Source organism: Nuphar pumila, chromosome 15, assembly GCF_984573655.1.
Source record: "Nuphar pumila chromosome 15, dmNupPumi1.hap1.1, whole genome shotgun sequence".
NCBI lineage: Eukaryota > Viridiplantae > Streptophyta > Magnoliopsida > Nymphaeales > Nymphaeaceae > Nuphar > Nuphar pumila.
In genome coordinates this window covers 57606884-57625823 of record NC_143263.1, presented here as the reverse complement: position 1 = coordinate 57625823, position 18940 = coordinate 57606884, and the positions used below count along the sequence as shown (strand labels likewise).

The 18940-nt window shown below is 36.1% G+C and overlaps 1 protein-coding gene and 1 long non-coding RNA gene across 2 annotated transcripts in view; one reads left to right on the top strand and one right to left on the bottom strand.

Moving 5' to 3' along the window:
- LOC149815418 (uncharacterized) overlaps positions 1-18940 on the bottom strand; it is a 78794-nt gene that overhangs the window by 8494 nt on the left and 51360 nt on the right. Inside the window, exon 2 of the long non-coding RNA XR_016427931.1 lies at positions 2811-2974. This is a non-coding gene — a long non-coding RNA (uncharacterized LOC149815418). The remainder of the gene's footprint in view (positions 1-2810; positions 2975-18940) is intronic.
- LOC149815419 (ribonucleoside-diphosphate reductase small chain A-like) lies at positions 533-12348 on the top strand. Its single transcript, XM_089989127.1, has 9 exons — positions 533-868; positions 1792-1952; positions 4198-4246; positions 4346-4472; positions 10992-11057; positions 11143-11259; positions 11342-11504; positions 11719-11789; positions 11944-12348. Exons 1-9 carry the CDS (start codon positions 721-723, stop codon positions 12056-12058), a joined length of 1017 nt encoding a protein of 338 aa, XP_089845253.1. The 5' UTR covers positions 533-720; the 3' UTR covers positions 12059-12348.

The window sequence follows — 18940 nt, the reverse complement described above, 5'->3', positions numbered from 1 at the left end:
TGACGCATCATTCTCAGATATGGATCCTGAAGTACAATCCAAGTGTATATTTATATCGGCTTCACACTTAAATATTCAGACTGTTTTTGTTCAGATTTAAATTTTGATTGGATCTAAGATCCAATAAATATTCAGACTTGATGCAGACTTAGAATAATTAGAATCTTTTGGTTCGGAATTAAATTTGTGTCGGTACTTTATATTGTATCTACATTCAGATCGGAATCAAACCTGATCCTTTTTTTTCTCTCATCCAGCATTAGCATTTAAAATTCGAATCTGGATTCAACTTACTACATTGGATCTGGTTGGAATCCGGATTAGGATGAGGGCTTGATGCCCGGGTATTCAGGTTCGGACTCGAATCTACATGATCCTGTCTGGATTCGACCCGTTTGGGTATGGTTTAACCAACAGATGTCCGTATGTCCTGAATCAATGTTCGGGGAAAGCCATATCCGTTGGAATCAACGGCTCTCCCGTCTTTCATGAGGATGTCGGTGGGGTGCCTCCAATTCAAATGAGAGCAGGAAGGAGAGAGAACGAGGCAGAGCCAAAGGATTATTAATCAGAAGGATTAAAAATTGGCCCAATCCCCACTCTTGGCGTCGTTTTCTGCATCAAGTTGTTTAGGACGGCTGGTGTTTAGTGGGGGGGGGGGGGGGGGGGTTATGCACCCATTGAAGAAGATTCAGGAGAGTTTTCCAAGGAGAATCGAAGATGGGTTCGCTCAAAAAGGAAGAAGAAGAAGCAAAAGAAGAAGAAGAACCAATCTTGGTGGAGAAATCAGAACGGTTTTGCATGTTTCCTATTAAATATAGGCAATTGTGGGAGATGTATAAGAAGGCAGAAGCCAGTTTCTGGACGGGTGATTCCTCTTCTGTAAAATTTTAACCTTTTTTTCTTCGTTCATATCATTTTTTGCTTCATGGTGTGCGTGGAATTTTGTGGATGTGTTTTTTCGACTATTTTTCATTGACTTTGAGGACAATGTAAGGTCTACCCTTGAGAATTTTGTTGCCTCTGTGGATGGCCTTAAGAAAAAAGAATTTGGTCTCTTTTGGTGATTTCAATACGGTGTGTCAATTAGGTTTGGATGAATGATCAGAATTTAGTTGGTTTTTGGTTGCATGTTCTTAAATTGATTCTGGTTTGGGGTCTGGTTTTGTGAGAACCGTAGAATCCACTTATGGCATTCTTTATTTTTATTGTTTAACCAATTTAGTTTAGTGTTACGGTTCGAGGTGTCGATTTCGTTTACAGAGTTTTACTGTTTAAGGTTGTATGGTTTTGGTGGGGAATATGGTTTTCTTTCTTTATTTTTTTAGCGCTTAATGATATATCTGCGGAGCATCCCTTCTATTTCTTCTAAATTCAACTAACATATGCTGAATTGTTTAAATTTGCGAAGATGCTCAATTTCTTTTTTCGTTTTCCTTTTTCTTTTTTCCCATGTAGTTGATAAGTTGGGCTTCTCATCTTTTGTTGGTAAGATTAATTTCTAAGTTGCTCTCTAATTGCTCGAGTTTAGCTTTAACCTTGTTCAGTATATTCAATTTTTGCGGATAATCTGGTTGAGATTTGATTGCCTCTCTCTCTCTCTCTCTCTCTCTCTCTCTCTCTCTCTCTCTCTCTCGCGCGCGCGCGCGCGTGCGCGCGCGTGCACACATGCACATTTGTTTATCTACTTCATGTTTTTATACCATTTTGCAGGAGATCCTTTTCCTTTTCTTTATTTGGCCTGTCTGCTGTTGACATTCTTAGACTGATTTGCTGATGACCATGTTTCAGCTGAGGAGGTCGATCTTTCTCAAGATGCATATCAATGGGAATCTTTAACAAGCAATGAGAAACACTTTATAAGTCATGTCTTGGCATTTTTTGCTACATCAGATGGCATTGTTTTGGAGAATTTAGCCGCTCGGTTTTTAAAAGATGTACAAATTCCAGAGGTAAGATATTCAGTTTTGTTCTTAAGCTGAATAGGAATGTTGATTGGAACTATAATATCTTGTCCTGATTGCCTTAAATTTTGTTACTTAAATGTGTGCTTTCTGTTAAAATATATTCATGTATATGTAACATATATATACATATTGTTATGTACATATTTTTATGTTCATATATATATATATATATATATATATATATATATATATATATATTCTATCTAGTAATAGGAATACCCACTAGGAGTATTTTGACAATTTCACCATGTAATAGGCTCTGCCCATTAGGGCAGAACTGAACTTTTTTTGTCTTTTAGTCAATATAGTTGTTGGGAATCTCCAACAACTAGATTCAGTTTTGTCTTTTAGTCAATATAATTGTTGGGAATCTCCAACAGCTATATTTTTGTCTTTTAGTTAATACAGTTGTTGGGGCCTTTCCCAACAGTTATATGGGTCCTCTTGTTTGTATATAAATAGGGACCTCTTGTCCCATTAAATGCTATGCTTTTTCCTGATGCATTCTTTGTGCATTCCTCTCTCAATAATATATATATTTTTAAATGTATTTTTGTTGGCCCTTAGTGGCTTATGTGAGTGAACACATTTTGAGTGTATTTTGTACCTCTTGTGTGATGTTTAAGTGCTCTTTTTACTTCATTACACTTTGACTTTGCAGAGTGTTGCTCTGATGCTTGAAGTTTCAAACTACCGAGATACTCAGCAATCACTTAATGATATTAATCAATCCAAAGGATCATTGATTTTGTAGAATGTATTTCTGATACTTAAAGTTTTGGACTACAGCCATTCTCTATTTATATTTATCATTTAATGATGTTAATCAAATCAAAGAATCACCACTCGTATGTAAGTTGAGGTGAAACCAATAGTATCTGAAGGAGACGTGGTGGTCCTCAATATCTTCAATTGCTTCTCCATATGGATGTGCAAGTAGGTCATCTAGGGGCTGACCCTGTGATTCAGATGGTTGTTTATCCTAGTTTAATTGAAGAAGCTATCCTCTGTTATGAAAAAGGAATAAGAAACAAGAGAATATTAGCAAATTAAATCTAAATGGAAATAGCAACAAAATATAATAGAGATTACTTTGGAATGTAGGAAGTAAATAATAACAAGATCAATTGATCAGTTTCACACTAGTCAGAATGCAATGCAACAACTGTCATACAAAGGATAAAAGGCTGGTTAACTGACCTAGTTTTAAAAATCAGTAACATAATGAAACAATTTAGTTGAGTTGTTTATGCACTGATGCAAGACCAGAAACTGGGCAGCAACACGATGCAACATAAGAATCAGTGTTAATCTAAAAGCAAGAATGCACTTATATCAATATGCATATGTTTTCTATACTAATCACAATACAAAAAAGTATAATGTTTATACCATGACCCAATTATTAAAGAAGAAAAGCAAACTGAATCAAATGTATGTGGGTAAAAGATTAAACCACTTCTATAGATGACCTCATCAGGAAAGTAATAGAGAGGAACACTATATTAATTTTATTGCAGAAGACATGATTGGATTATGATATTAAAACTGTTTCAAACATTAATGCAGAAAATAATGTGTTAATCTATGCCCCAACTGTTGCAATCTGCACAACGCCTTGGAATTTTGAGCCTTAGGAGTAAAATTATATGTGGCAAATAATCTTAAGCATGCAAAAAGTGAAGGAACTGGATGGAATGGCACTGTAGCCAGCCATCCTGTCCACCTGTGTATGCCCCCAGCTTTGCTAATCTGCACAAAGCCTTAGAATTTTGAGCCTTATCTATATATGCAACTCACAAATTCATTAAGCTAATATCTCAATATGGGATTAATCTTAATATTTATTGCAAAGTTCAAGAGTTCAACAACATAAGTTCACAATGAATCACATAGATCATATACTTGGTTGTTTGGTGTAAATTTATCTTTCACAGGCAGATCTCAATTTTGGATCATTATTTCAGCTATCTCACCATAGATGCCTACAATACCTCAAGTTTTTGAATATTTTGTGAACTTGCTGCTGAAATGAATTAAAAAAATTGTTTCTCAAACTGTCAAGAGAAAGGTTAAGTTCTGAGATTGTGCTTGTTGATGATTTTTGATGTTTTTACATTTAAGTTGTGGCAAGTACATGTTATTGAACCAGATGAGTAGTCATCATTGCAGTTGTTGGACTTAGTGAGCAACGTCATTGTAATCTTACGTATTGAAACCTTCTGTTCAGGCTAGAGCATTTTATGGTTTTCAGATTGCCATGGAGAATATCCATTCAGGTAGAGAAACAGAATGCTGGCATGAGCACTTTTTGTGGATTAAGAGTTCTTCTTTTGGCCATATGAGAACCTGTCAGTTTTATCTTTTGCCTGTTGCAGAAATGTATAGCTTACTTTTGGAGACATATATTAAGGACTCAAAAGAGAAGCATAGGCTGTTCAATGCCATTGAAAATATTCCATGTGTTTCCAAAAAGGCTCAGTGGGCACTGAATTGGATTGAGATGTAAGAGTTGCCCATTCTTTGCTTCATCTACGTTTTTGTGTTGTAGCTTTTGTAATAAACTTTTAAATTTGTCAAGTTGGAGTTAGCATACTCTTTTTTATTCCACACTGTTGTATGCCTGCCTGACAAAACAAATGCAGCATGAATTTGAGCCAACGTATAAAGGAATTGCAATACTGGCCTCATCCTCATTATGTCCATGTAATTGTAACTTTCTCACCAAATAAATGGCATAAGGTCATTAAACATTTAATTCCTTGATTTTATCTCTATCCTAGTCACAGATTTTGGCCTTGCAAGAATGTTGTTGAGGGTGTTTCTTTGGAGAATTTAAAATTGAGTGGCTTTTCTTGGGATCTAGGGGATTTTTCTTGGTCTGTATTCAGTAACTGGGTTCAGGGTACAACCTTGGTGAGAAATCACCCAAATACCCTCATGATTAAATGTCACAAGTAGACAGTTCGATCTGGCCAATATCTTTGGGTTAGTCTTGTTAAAAATATAAATGTAATTATATATAATATAATTATATAATATTTTATTTATTTATTTTTTCTTTTCTTTTTGTATTTTTATTTTTGTCTAGTTCGATTTGAACTAGACTTTAAACTAGTCAAGATCCAACTAGATCTTGACTGGTTGGTATAGCTATTGGAGCTAGTCCAACGGCTACAATTAGAACCGTTGGACTAGCTCCAACAACTCTCTATGACAGCTCCTTAAGAGCTCTTCTCTCCCACTCTCTCCTTGTGTATAAATAGTGGTGACCCCCTCTCATTTGTAATAATGCTTTTTAAGCATTTCATGTGAATGAAATAAAGTTTATTATTTTATCTTTTGTGTTCTTTCATTTATGCCCTTTTGTGGGTTATGATTGTAGCGTCTTAATTAGACACCTATTACAAGCATTTGTGCTTTCGTGGAAGATCCTCATTTCCTTACATGGTATCAGAGCTCAAAAGCTTTTAGATCTTGGAAGAGTTACCACCTCATTTTTCATGCCTCTCTAGCAAAAATTGATTCATCTCCTTGTTCACGGTTCAATTGTTTTTTTGGTCATCATAGTTGAAAGATTTTTTTTTTAGGATCATTGGCTACGCAAAAATCGTGATTGTGCTCTTGTCCTCTTCTCTTTTCTCATATTTTCCTTTTTTTCTTCTTTCTCTCTTCACCTCTCTCTCTTCTTCACCCTTGTAAAAATGGATGACACTGATAAAGTTACCATCATGCCCGTAAAATTAAATGATACCAATTATTTGATGTGAGCTTCAATCATGAAGCATCACATTTGGGGAAAAGGGTTGTGAGGAACTAATTCTCACAAAAATTGAAAATGAGGAAGAGGTTCTTCTCACGAAATGAGAGAAAAATAAAGCATTAGCCACTTATGAGAAAAAGTGAAAAAAATGGAGGATGGGGCATGCCAAAATCATGTCTTGGCTAATTGATAGTGTAGACATCAAGAAATGCTCTAGTCTTCCCAAATTCGAGCATGCCAATAAGGTTTGAGAGTACCTTAGAAATATGCATTCCCTTAAAGATATTGCACATGTATGTAATTTACAAGATAAAGTTCGGACTTTAACTCAAAAAGACAAAAGTATTAGAGAATATTATAATGAGTTGTCCGATGATATTGTTTTCAATTCAAGAAAATGTGTCGTGGTGTATGTTGTTTGCTGATGATATTGTTTTGATTGATGAGTCTAGAGTTGGGGTTAATGCTAAGTTAGAATTATGGAGACAAACATTGGAAGCAAGAGGTTTTAAGTTGAGTAAGAGTAAGACAGAATATATGGAATGTCGGTTTAGTAAGCAACGAAGTAGTGATGGGAGTGTAGTGAAGCTTGGTGAGCAAGAAATACCAGTGGATGATTGTTTCAAATATTTGGGATCTATCATTCAAAAGTATGGAGAAATTGATGGAGATGTAAATCATAGGATAAAGGTTGGATGAGTGAAATGGAAAAGTGCAACTGGAGTGTTGTGCGATCGTAGAATGCCATTGCGGTTGAAGGGAAAGTTTTATAGGATGACTATTAGGCCCGCTTTACTATATGGTACGGAATGTTGGGCTGCCAAGAGACATCATATTCAAAAAATGAGTGTAGCTGAGATGCGTATGCTTAGATGGATGTGTGGAAATACAATAAAAGATAAGATTCAGAACGAGGAGATATGTAAGAAGGTAGGCGTTGCACCCATTGAAAATAAGATGAGAGAGAATAGTTTACGGTGGTTTGGACATATTCGGCGAAGGCCTAATGATGCTCCAGTTAGAAGGATGGAGAAATGGGAAAATATATTAGTTAAAAGAGGTCGGGGTAGGCCTAGGAAGACTTGGATGAAGATGATAGGAAAGGATATGAATGCTTTGAACCTCACCGAGGACATGGCATTGGATAGAAATGATTGGAGGAGAAGGATTCATGTGGAAGACCCAGAATGATTTTCTTTGTTGGTTCATATCGCCGACCCCAATTGTTTTGGGATGAAGGCGTAATTGTTGTTGTTGTTGTATAATGAGTTGTCCGAACTTTGGGGAGAGTTGGCTCTTCTTGAGCCAAAGTGGCATTGTCCCGAAGATATCGAGCTTCGCCAAAAGAAACTCGATATAGAATATTTTTATCAATTTATAAATGGTTTGAGGCTAGAATTTGAAGAAAACCAAATCGGTTCTTTTACATAAAGGAAAGGTTTCCTCTATTGTTGACACTATTGAGGAACTAACTATGAAGAAAAATAGGCTAAAAAAGAATACTCCAAAGAATAAAGAAGATTTTGTTCTAGATGTATCTAGACCGAAAAATTATATACGAACTTATAGGCCGCCTCATTTTGATAGACAAAATAATGATTATGACAAAAGGAAAGTCATTTGTCACCATTGTCATGAACTGAGGCACTATAAGCCTCAATGTCCTAAATTGAAGAGAAGAAAAGAAAGTTGCATCTGTTAGTTCATCACAAAAATCAAAAGATCAAACTAATCAAGATGCACTTGTGTTCATGACACAATTAATGAAAATTCTTTAACCACTTCTCAAAGGAGCATCTTCCTCAACTGAAACCTCAACCATATCAGTTGTCTCATCCTTTTTCGATCCCAGTAACCTTTCTTGGCTCCTTGACTCTGGTGCTTCTTTTCATATGACCCCAAATATCAATAGTTTGTCTGAATGTCTTAACAATAACTCAAGTGTGTCAAATGTTTTCACAGTTGATGGTACATCTCTTGAAATCAAAGGAATAGGGAATTTTGAAAATCTTCAAAACTCCAAAAAATTCTTTATTCCAAAAGTTGGATATATTCCCAAACTAAATCTAAACCTTTTATTTGTCTCTCAAATATCTGATTATGTGTGTAACATCTTCTTCTCTTCTCATGGTTGTTGGGTACAAGATCACCAGTCAGGAAAACTGATTGAGGAAGGCCATAGAGAAGGATGACTCTACTATATGGATTTTTTGGAATTACCCAAGAATGCCTTTTGTTATAATGTTCAGAAATTGAATTTTGATCTATGGCACAAAAGACTTGGCCATCCTCATATATCCAAAATCCAACACTTTCCAAGTTTAGAAAATTTTTCTAATTCTGAAAATTTTGCTTGTAAAGATTGTATTTTTAGTAAAATGAAAAGATTATCATTTCATGATAGAACTTTTATTTCATCTAGACCACTTGAGTTAATACATTCGGATGTTTGGGGTCCCGCACCGGTCATATCAAAAGGTGGATATGCATATTATGTATTTTTTGTTGATGACTTCTCTAGGCATACTTTGATTTACTTTCTTAAACATAAATCAGAGGTATTTTCGCATTTTCAAACATTTTACAAAATCGTTAAAAATAATTTTCAAAATGATATTTTCATTTTTCGCACTGATTCAGGGGGATAATTTTTGTCAAAAGAATTTAAAGATTATCTCAATTTACATGGCATCACACATCAAAGATCTTGTCCACACACACTACAACAAAATAGTTTGGTCGAACAAAAATATCGGCACATTATGGAAACCACTAGGACTTTATTAATAACAAATCAAATTCCAAAAGAGTTTTGGGCAGAAGCGGCCCTAACTGCTACCTATCTTATTAACCGAATGCCATCTTTTCCTTTGAAAAATATTACTCTAATTGAAAAACTTGTTAAATTATCTCCTGATTACTCTAGATTGAGAGTTTTTGGATAAAAATGTTTTGTCTTCACCAACAAAAATGATAAACTCTCACCCCGTGTCATTCCTTGTGACTTCTTAGGTTATGCAGATAATCAAAAGGCTATAGGTGTTTTGATTTTGAAAATAAAAAATTGTATGTATCAAGAAATGTATCTTTCTTGAAAAATGAAAGTTTTTTTTTTTTAAAGACCAAGGAAGTAACCGAAAATTATTTTTTGAAAGATTTGACTTCGAAATCTGATAGATGTGACTATAAATACGACCTAGACGATGGTCAAGGTATTGTTGATTCTAAACATAATGTTATTAATGAAGAGCAAACCCATAGGGACACCAGTTTGCAATACTCAAGACGTAGAGAATCCAATCTTCCATGTGCATTGGAAAAATATTCAAAAGCACAAACCAAAAGGTCATCCAGAGTCTCTAAACCTTCCGGCAAATTTGTGTCCTACGAATCTTTTTTACCTACATATAAGGCATTTATTGCATTAATACACTCGTATATAGAACATTCATCCTATACTCAAGCCAAAAATCATATAGAATGGGTAGAAGTCAAGGCGAAATTAGAAGCATTAGAAATGGCTAACACTTTGACCATTCAAGATATTTCACAAGGAAAGAAACCTATAGAATGTAGGGTTTATAAAATTAAAACCAAGAGTGACAAAACTCTTAAAAGATATAAAGTCAGATTAGTGGTCAAGGGGTATTCCCAAGAGTATGACATCGATTACCAAGAAACTTTTGCTCCAGTTGCCCGAATGACCACAGTCAGGACACTGATAGCCTTAACCTCTATTAGAAAATAGTCCATATTTCAAATGGATGTCAAAAAAAAAATTCTCAATGGAAACCTAGTTGAAGAGGTTTATATAGAAGTACCACCTAGTATAAGTATTCTTAAGGGTAAGACTCTTCATTTAGAAAAAGGCTCTTATGGTCTTAGACAGACACTAAAAGACTGGTATGAAAGGTTTAGTCATGTTATGCTTGATATTGGATTTAGAACTTGTTTGACTGATACTGTTTTGTTTATGAAGATTTCTGATGTATGGATTATTATTCTTTTTCTTCATGTGGATGACATGATCATTACCTGAGGAGACAAACAGGGAGTTGAAAACATTAAATAGCTTCTTAAAAATTATTTTGAAATGACTAATTTAGGTTTATTGAGATATTTTTTAGGAATTAAAGTTGTTTATTTCCCTCAAGGTTATTTATTATCTCAATCTAAGTTTGCTTTTGATATTGTTTTCAGGTCTAGAATTACAGATACAACAACAAACAACAACAACAACAACTACGCCTTCATCCCAAAACAATTGGGGTCAGCGATATGAACCAAAAAAGAAAATCATTCTGGGTCTTCCACATGAATCCTTCTCCTCCAATCATTTCTATCCAATGTCATGTCCTCGGTGAGGTTCAAAGCATTCATATCCTTTCCTATCATCTCCATCCATGTCTTCCTAGGCCTACCCTGACCTCTTTTAACTAATATATTTTCCCATTTCTCCATCCTTCTAAATGGAGCATCATTAGGCCTTCGCCGAATATGTCCAAACCACCGTAAATGATTCTCTCTCATCTTATTTTCAATGGGTGCAACGCCTACCTTCTTACGTATCTCCTCATTCTGAATCTTACCTTTTATTGTATTTCCACACATCCATCTAAGCATACGCATCTCAGCTACACTCATTTTTTGAATATGATGTCTCTTGGCAGCCCAACACCAAGATGAGAATTGATAAGAGAAAATACTTCAGAAATTGTCAACACCAAGATGAGAATCGATAATACAGAACCTCTTGATGATCTCACTCCTTACACACAACTTATTGGAGCACTTTCTTATCTTTCCATTATTAGACTTGATATAGCACACTAGTCCTCCATTTTAGGAGGCCTCTTCTTATCTGCTTCATTTTCATTAGATTTAATTGCTTATACTGATGCTGACTGGGGAGGTGGCACTCAACCACTAGTTTTTGTGTTCACTGATGCTAATAATCAAATTGGGTTCATTTGGCCTTATGCTGTTTAGTTTTTTAGCATTTTGGTAAAAATAATTTTTGCCAATGATGATATATCATGTACATTTTGTAGTCTAACATTCAGTGTATGAATAATCCAGTTATCTATATCATATTTCTTTTTGGTTGTCACCCTCTCCTTTAGTTTGCTTTAGCAAACTTTTACTTTCAAAGCACCATTTTAGTCAAGTATTGTAGTGAAAAGATACTGTTCTATATTTATGTGCTTATTAGAGCTAGTTTGGTTTTTCATCACTAGACTCATTTTTATGTCAACTTGCAGTTCTACTTCATTTTCAGAGAGGCTTGTTGCTTTTTCATGTGTTGAAGGAATCTTCTTCTCAGGAAGGTTGGATTATTCTTGTTGGTTTTGGAATATGTTGTTCATTACCTACTTTTTACTATGCATTAACGATTTTGTTTGTTTTTCTCAGCTTTTGTGCCATATTTTGGCTCAAAAAGAGGGGACTAATGCCAGGATTGACCTTCTCTAATGAGCTTATTTCAAGAGATGAGGGCCTTCACTGTGACTTTGCTTGTCTTCTGTACAGGTAGCTGAGCCGGTATTTGTTTTTAAGCTTATGCAGCTCAAGAATGCCAGCATTTTTCTCATCTTCATCCTTTATTTGTTAGCTTATTGCACAGACCACTGAATGAACAAAGAATTCAGCAAATTGTGCATGATGCTGTTGAAATCGAAATTCAATTTGTTTGTGAAGCGCTTCCTTGTGATCTGATTGGCATGAATTCAGTCCTTATGAGTCGGTACATAAAATTTGTTGCAGATCGTCTGCTGGTAAATAATTTCTTCTAGGTTATTTTTTAATAAATTGCTTAGTGGCACAGCTCAATATTGAATAGTTGAGGAGCTTGAATCCTAGGATTATTTTCATTAAATTGAGCACCTAGTCAGTGTTTAATAGTTTGAAGTGTTATCCTTGTCGAGCTGACTTGCCTCTATCTGAGCTTCAAGTTAGTTTTAGGCCTTAAGAACAACTTTGCTTTTACAGGTTTCTTTAGGATGTAGTAGAAAATATAATGTCTCCAACCCATTTGACTGGATGGACTTTATCTCCTTGCAGTAAGTATAAGCTCGCATAATTTTCTTTTACAGGTTCTCTCATAATTTGTGGTCTGTTATTGTTCAATCAAAATCATGAAATTCTGAGCGAACTAAACATTGTTAATCCAGATTAGGTAGGTAACTTGCTAAGTTCTCTTTTCATTTTATACAGAGGCAAATCGAACTTCTTTGAGCGAAGAGTTGGTGATTATCAGAAAGCTTCGGTGATGCAGAGTATACGACATGGTGCAAACAATTTTGTTTTCAGCATGGATGAAGATTTCTAAGCTACTGTGACCATCGAGGTTGCTTTTTAGGCTGTAATTAGCTGCATAGAGTCTACCTTTTGCAGTTATTATTGTTCAGCTTCTGTTGGGTTGCTACTCTACACTGGTCATGTTTTTTTATTCTCCTCTTCCATGACCTTTTTTGGCTCTTTTTTTCTTTTCACGCCCTCTGGGTGAGAAAAAACATTGGAGGAATTTGGTAGTGGTCATGCAATCTCTGTGACAGTGTACAAGACCTTTCAAATGTTTAGGATTTCCATGTTTGTTGATGAATATGCCCTTCCTTAAAAGCTATACTATTATGATGGATCTTGCATCCAATATGGTGGAATGGAATGGTGTTACCATCTTGCTGAGGAACAAAGATGAACAATGCAGGCAATTAAGGAGTTGACATGGTTCCCTTAAGCGTCGTTACAGGAAGAAGTTCCAAGTGGTTCATGACTGTGGAACTATAGCCTTGATCCAAAAATACATTCATATCTTTTAGGGGAAATGATCTTTTGAGATCTCAGAATTTTGTTACTGTTAATAACTTCTCGTTGGAAGCCCTGCAACTCCCTATCCTGCGGGGGAATTCCAGAGGGCGACTTAAGGTAATAACTAAAATTCCTATATGGGAAAAAACATGGCAATGCAACACGAACACTTGAGTTGCTGACTATGGAATTGAGATGATTATTTCACCAAGGTTTGATAAAACTGATAAGACACATTTCTTCAGACAGCCAATCAAGGTTTGATTCCTGCGGGCGTCACTCCTTTGTTATAGCCGATGTCCAGTATAGGTCCTAGGGTCCCAACCTCGGAGTCTTATGCCTCCGGGACAATGACAGTAGGTATGGCAAGCTGAGCCAGTGCAACCAGGTCTTCGATCCCAGAAGTGGTTTCTTCAAATCATAAAAAAAAAAACTTTCCTGCAGCGGCAGGTTATGAAGCTGAAATCATGTCATCTTATGTTGTTTGCTGTACCAATCAAAAAGAGAAGTATAGACAACCCCATTTGGGTAATTTGATCCGTTTATGAATCATCTCCCAGAAAATGTCTTTTGCTTCAACCATCTTCTCAGTTCGTCACAACCCGAAAATTTAGTGCCGCACCAACTAGTTCCAAAAGTTTATTTTTTATATAAATAAGCATAACTTTATACTAAAATAATCCTGTTTTTCATTCTCTTAAAGCGAGCTTTTTATAAAGTTCTAAAAGCGGGAAAAAACACATGGTTTCATGCATCCTAGTCTAAAGATATCAGAACCTAAAAAATTGAACTTCATCAATCAGTCACAAGTAACAGTAGTAGTGGTCGAGGAGATATCGACAGTAGAGAATTGAACGGGCTGGGATTACATTTGAAATTTTGAATAAAGGTGACAACCACGAAACCGACTGAAATCCCCACCGTCGGCCCACCATGAAAAGCACCTCTTGCAAAATATGCCTATGAATCACATGAGCTTCAGATCCGTCGCTTACGATGCACGGGGACCAAAGAGAAGATCCCTTGCCCATGATTCCTCCCGTACATGCGGTGGCGGGGTAGACCAGGCTGCATGGTACAGATCCCTAACGAACCCACAGTGCCAGAATAGGTATGTCCCCCCCCCCCCTATTGTTTGCTACAGTGAGTGTTCGGGGGTCCGAATGAGCGCCACATATATAAGCTCGTGGGGCTTATATCCCCGTGTGTGTCGGCATCACTTAGCATCGGAGTCCGGTTCGATTGCAAAGACTTAAGTACCCTTTCCCGCCATTCCTACCAAGAAATGACGGTTCGAGAAGAGGATAAAAATGTCCTCCATCTAGAAAAGTGAAACGACGGTTCGAGATCCTCCATCTAGAAAAATGAAGATGCCGGTTCTAGAATGATGTTAACTCTTCAAAGTCCAAACATTCTGTTTTTGCTCTAAGCAGTAAACTTTTGCACCATCTGCTGTAACAGGAGCTCCCTTTGACGACGCACCCTTTGTCGTTGTCTGCTGCCCTCGAACCCTCTTTTGTCATCGTCTGCTTTCACCGGAGCACCCTTTGCAATCGTCTGCTGCCGCCAGAGCACCCTTTGCTATCGTCTGTTGTCGTCGGAGTACCCTTTGTCGTCGTCTACACAGTGGAAGCATCATTGCCGCCATCGGCTGCGTTTACCTTCTAGTTCTAGGTGTTTCTCCTCCACTGTCAGATTACCAAAACTCATATCATTTCGGTGAGTTTCGTGTAAGGTTTCGTTATGCAAACAAATCGACTGATAAATCTGAATGCTAAATCTTACAACTGGTTTTACTATTCATGCTAAATAACACCTATTTTCATACTGAAACAAATTGATTTGTACATATTCACCTTCTGGGCGTCGAAAAATAGTTAGCACGATTTGTTCTTATGAAGCAACAATAATTTATATGTTTGAAGCAGGAACGATTTAATGAAATTACCACGATTTATACTTAAGTTTGATAAATCATATAACAATGTTTACGCATGAAGCCCAAACGTTACAACAATATATACTTATGAAAGTTATAATTTCTACAATGATTTATATGTTTAAAGCAGTAACGATTTAATGAAATTACCACGATTTATACTTAAGTTTGATAAATCGTACATCAATGTTTACGCATAAAGCCCAAACGTTACAATGATATGTAATCACTTATGAAGGTTGTGATTGCTACAATGATTTATAAGTTTGAAGCAACAATGATTTATGCATTTAAAGCAATAGCGATGTGTATTTATAAAGTTACCTTGATTTGTACTTAAGTTTGCTAAATCTTACAACGATGTTTACTTATGAAGCCAAATATTGCGACGATTTGTAATGTTGGTGATTGTTTAACGAATGATATAATTTATAATATTATATACTTGGAGAGACAGTTGTAACATATAACGATGCAGATAAATTTATGTGTTGTGCAGGTTAGCAATGTCTAAAGCTCGTCAGACAAGAAATCTTCTGTCGTTCGATTTCATGAGACTTAATGAAATGATCCGTCATTCCCATCTATATGAGTGTTATGAAGGGTACCAAACTATAATGAAGATTGAGAATGATAAAGAAAAGGACAAAGCATTGAAATTGTATTATGCAGAGCAATATCCATCAGATATTGAGGCTGAAAATCAAAGGAAATATGAGGAAGAACGATCACTAAAGAAGAAGAAGAATGACGAAGAAAAGGAAAAGCAAAGGAAGAAGGAGGAGGAGAATGAAAACCAAAGGCAAAGGAAGCAGGAGGAGGAGAGGGAAAGGCAAAGGAAAAAGGAGGAAGAGGAGGAGAGGGAAAGGCAAATAAAAAATAAGGAGAAGGAGGAAGTGAAGGAAAGACAATTGAAGAAGAAGGAAGAGAAGGAAAAGCAAATGATAAAGATAAAAGAGGAAAGGCAAAAAAAGAAGCATCAGGATGAGAAAGAGAAGAAAAGACGAAAGAAGGAGAAGGAGAAGGAGGACAAGGAAGAGAAGAAAAAGCAAAGGAAGGAGAAGGTGAACACAGAAGATAATGAAAGAGAAATGAAGAAGCAGGCGGAAGAGAAGGAAAAGGAAAGGAAAAAACAGGAGGAAGAGAATGAAAGGGAAAGGAAAAAGCAAGAGGAGGAAGAGAAGAAAAGGGAAAGGAAGAAGCACAAGGATAAAGAGAAGGAAATGGAAAGAAAGGAAGTAATTGAAAAGCAGAGTAGGGAGCTGAAGGAGTGAAAGAAGGAAGAAGAAAGTCAGAGGATAGAGGGAGGGAATGAAGATCAGAAAAGTGTGACAAAGGTACGTAAATCGATCTTATCTATCATGATTTACTGTGAGAGTTATTACTATATATAGGGATTAATGTGATAATGATTACTATATATAGTGATTACTGTGAACGATTTACTGTTATAGGTATGATTATGTATAGCGATTATTGTGATAGCGATTACTATAAATGATTTACTGTGATAACGATTATTGTGATAGCGATTACTATGAACGATTTATTGTGATAGCGATTACTGTGAATGATTTACTGTTATAGGTATGATTATGTATAGCGATTACTGTGATAGCGATTACTATGTATAGCGAGTGTACAATGATTATTATTTATAATGATTACTGTATACAACGACGTGTAGAAGTATAAGTGGGATTAATTTTGATTTGATACGAATAATATGATATTTTGTGTTACAGGGAGGTCATAAGAGAAGTAAAGAACCAGGTGAAAAGCTTAGAGGGTGGTGTCAGTGGCCTGTAGTTCTGTCGTGGTATGGACAACTGAGTGAATATCAGAAGGATTGATTGCAAAATATGCACTTCGGCGGCCTTCTGGACCAACATTCTTTTGAAACGTGCTGGAACACCATAACCCACCTGGTAAATAAGTGAAATAATAAGACAAACACATTCTAGTTTGATTTTTTTGAGATCACCATGACCCTAGAAGATGTAGCGCGAATTACGAGCCTTAAGTGCCATGAAAGTGTTGTCCTATTATGGGATTCAAACTATACCGTAAGGGACAAGTGCATGACCCTTCTAGGAATATCGATGGAGGACTGAAGACAATGTATTTCTGGTGGAAGCAATTCCACATCGATGAAAGTTTATTCTTTCCATAATAAATGGAAAGGTCGGTCTACTACATGTGCATCTGAAAGAGCTGACCAAGAGTTGCTTAACTTCCTTCTTTATTTTTTTGGACTTACTTTATTTTTTGATTTGTCTGGTTTGAGAATAAGTTACCTGTGGCTGCAATTCTTGGAAGACTTAGATAAAGTTGACAACTATGCATGGGGTGTTGTTATGCTTACACACTTGTACAATCAACTTTACCGTGCGAGTAATGGTACAAAAACCGTCGCAAGGTTTTGGCCATTTGTTCAGGTAATTGTTTATTACATATTTTGTAGTTGTACACTAAGATAGTTGAAGGTTATAGTCTTACTAATATATATGATTTATAGGCCTGATTGTGGGAGCATATTGTCGCATTGCGTCCTCTGTGTGGCGCTGCGATTTATGGTTTTCCAAAGATCGACCGATGGGCTAGAATAAATATAAAGCAGATAATGCTAAGTTAATTTTAGATGGTTTATAATTAAATGAGGTAAATGGTTTAAAATCGTTTACAATCGTTTCAACATTTATCATTCATTAGTATAAATCATTGAAATGTTTAGCATTCAAGTAATCATCCCTGCAGGATTTTCACTTCGTTAGTACAAATCGTTCTAATGTTTAACATTCTTAAGTAATGATCGTTGTAGGATTTTGTATTCCTTAGTACAAATCGTTATCGCTTTAGCATTTAACTTTCGTTAGTGTAAATCGTTGTAATCGTTAGCATTCTTAAGTAATGATCATTGTAGGATTTTATATTCCTTAGTACAAATCATTATCGCTTTAGCATTTAACTTTCATTAGTGTAAATCATTATTATCGTTATCATTCTTAAGTAATGATCATTGCAGGATTTTGTATTCCTTAGTACAAATCGTTATCGTGTGTAAATCGTTGTAATCATTAGCTTTCTTAAGTAATGATCGTTGCAGGATTATTTCTTCGTTAGTACAAAGCGTTATCTTTTTAGCATTTAACATTCGTTATTGTAAATCATTGTAATATGTAGCATTCATTAGTGTAAATCATTTTAATGCAAAGCTCTCATTAGTAACAGTCGTTGTAATATATTTAACAATTGTTATTATAGATCATTTTAATATTTAACATTCATTAGCAAGAATAATTATGTCTATACCTAAACCATAATCTCCAATATACAGGTTGTGTGGAGACCGTATGGAGATGGGCAAAACGAGGACCAAGAGATTGTTGCACAGGTACGAGACTGTCTGACTGCGATATTTGGCTGTTTAACAATTATGAAGCCGAGTTGTAGCATGGTAGTCAAGTTCTCCTATAAGTTGGCTTGGGACAGTCCCCAAAGCAGCCTATGGAAGTGAGAAGGAAGATGAAAAGTGGTAGGGTCAGGAACGTGAATTGGCACGATCGCTTCAGAGAACAATTGGATAACTGGAACAAAGGAGGTGTTCGTGCCATAGCGTATAATTATAAAGAACGACAATATGACCCTAACTATTTCAAAAAATATTGGGAACCCATGCGTCAAAATCTGAAGATTGAGAATAAGGAACATGAAAATGTTGGGAACCCATGCATCCTTCATGTCCCCCATCATGTCGTCTCCCAACATAGAAAACACGTCCATCGTGTTCCTCCGGCTACAACAATGATTTTCTCAGTTGCAGTACACGATGAGGAGCAAACACAACTCACAAAAAAGAAGGTAGAGTCTGCCACAAGATTTGAGATGCTGGAGAAGGAGAATAAGAAGTTACCGAAGTAGGTAAGGAATTTGGGGAGACAAATGCGGTCACTGGTAGAGCTGATTACTAGTAGTTTTAATAAGATCACGGAAACCAAGAGGCCACCGAGGAAAGAGAGTCCACCAAGAAAAAGAAAAAGACGATTTGTATGTCAAACACTACAAGAAATCAATGAATTAGCGACGACCCTACTCCATCGCTAATCCGTCGCTAACGTGTTTAGTGATGGATTAGCGTCGGAGTAACGATGGATGACTTTCATCAAAAAATTATAATCGCTAATTAGCGACGAAAACTATCTGTTGCCAGTTTCGTCGCTAATTTGTGACGAATTAGCGAACGACAAGTTCTGTCGCAAAGCCGTCGTTACTATACAAAGATTTTGGTTTTGCGATGGATTAATATCTGTCGCTAATGTCGTCGCTAATATAGCGATGAACCCAACGATGAATTAAGATCTGTCACAAAAACAATGACCAGCTAGTAAATAGCGATGAATTAAAATCCGTCCCTAATTCGTTGCTAAATTGCATGCTGATACCAAATAGCGATGGATATTTCCA

Coding starts and splice junctions, on each gene's coding strand:
- LOC149815419 (XM_089989127.1), top strand. CDS start 721: ATGGGTTCGCTCAAAAAGGAAGAAGAAGAAGCAAAAGAAGAAGAAGAA. Junction 4,473..10,991: donor GCACTGAATTGGATTGAGAT/GTAAGAGTTGCC, acceptor GTCAACTTGCAG/TTCTACTTCATTTTCAGAGA. Junction 11,505..11,718: donor TTGTTGCAGATCGTCTGCTG/GTAAATAATTTC, acceptor TTGCTTTTACAG/GTTTCTTTAGGATGTAGTAG.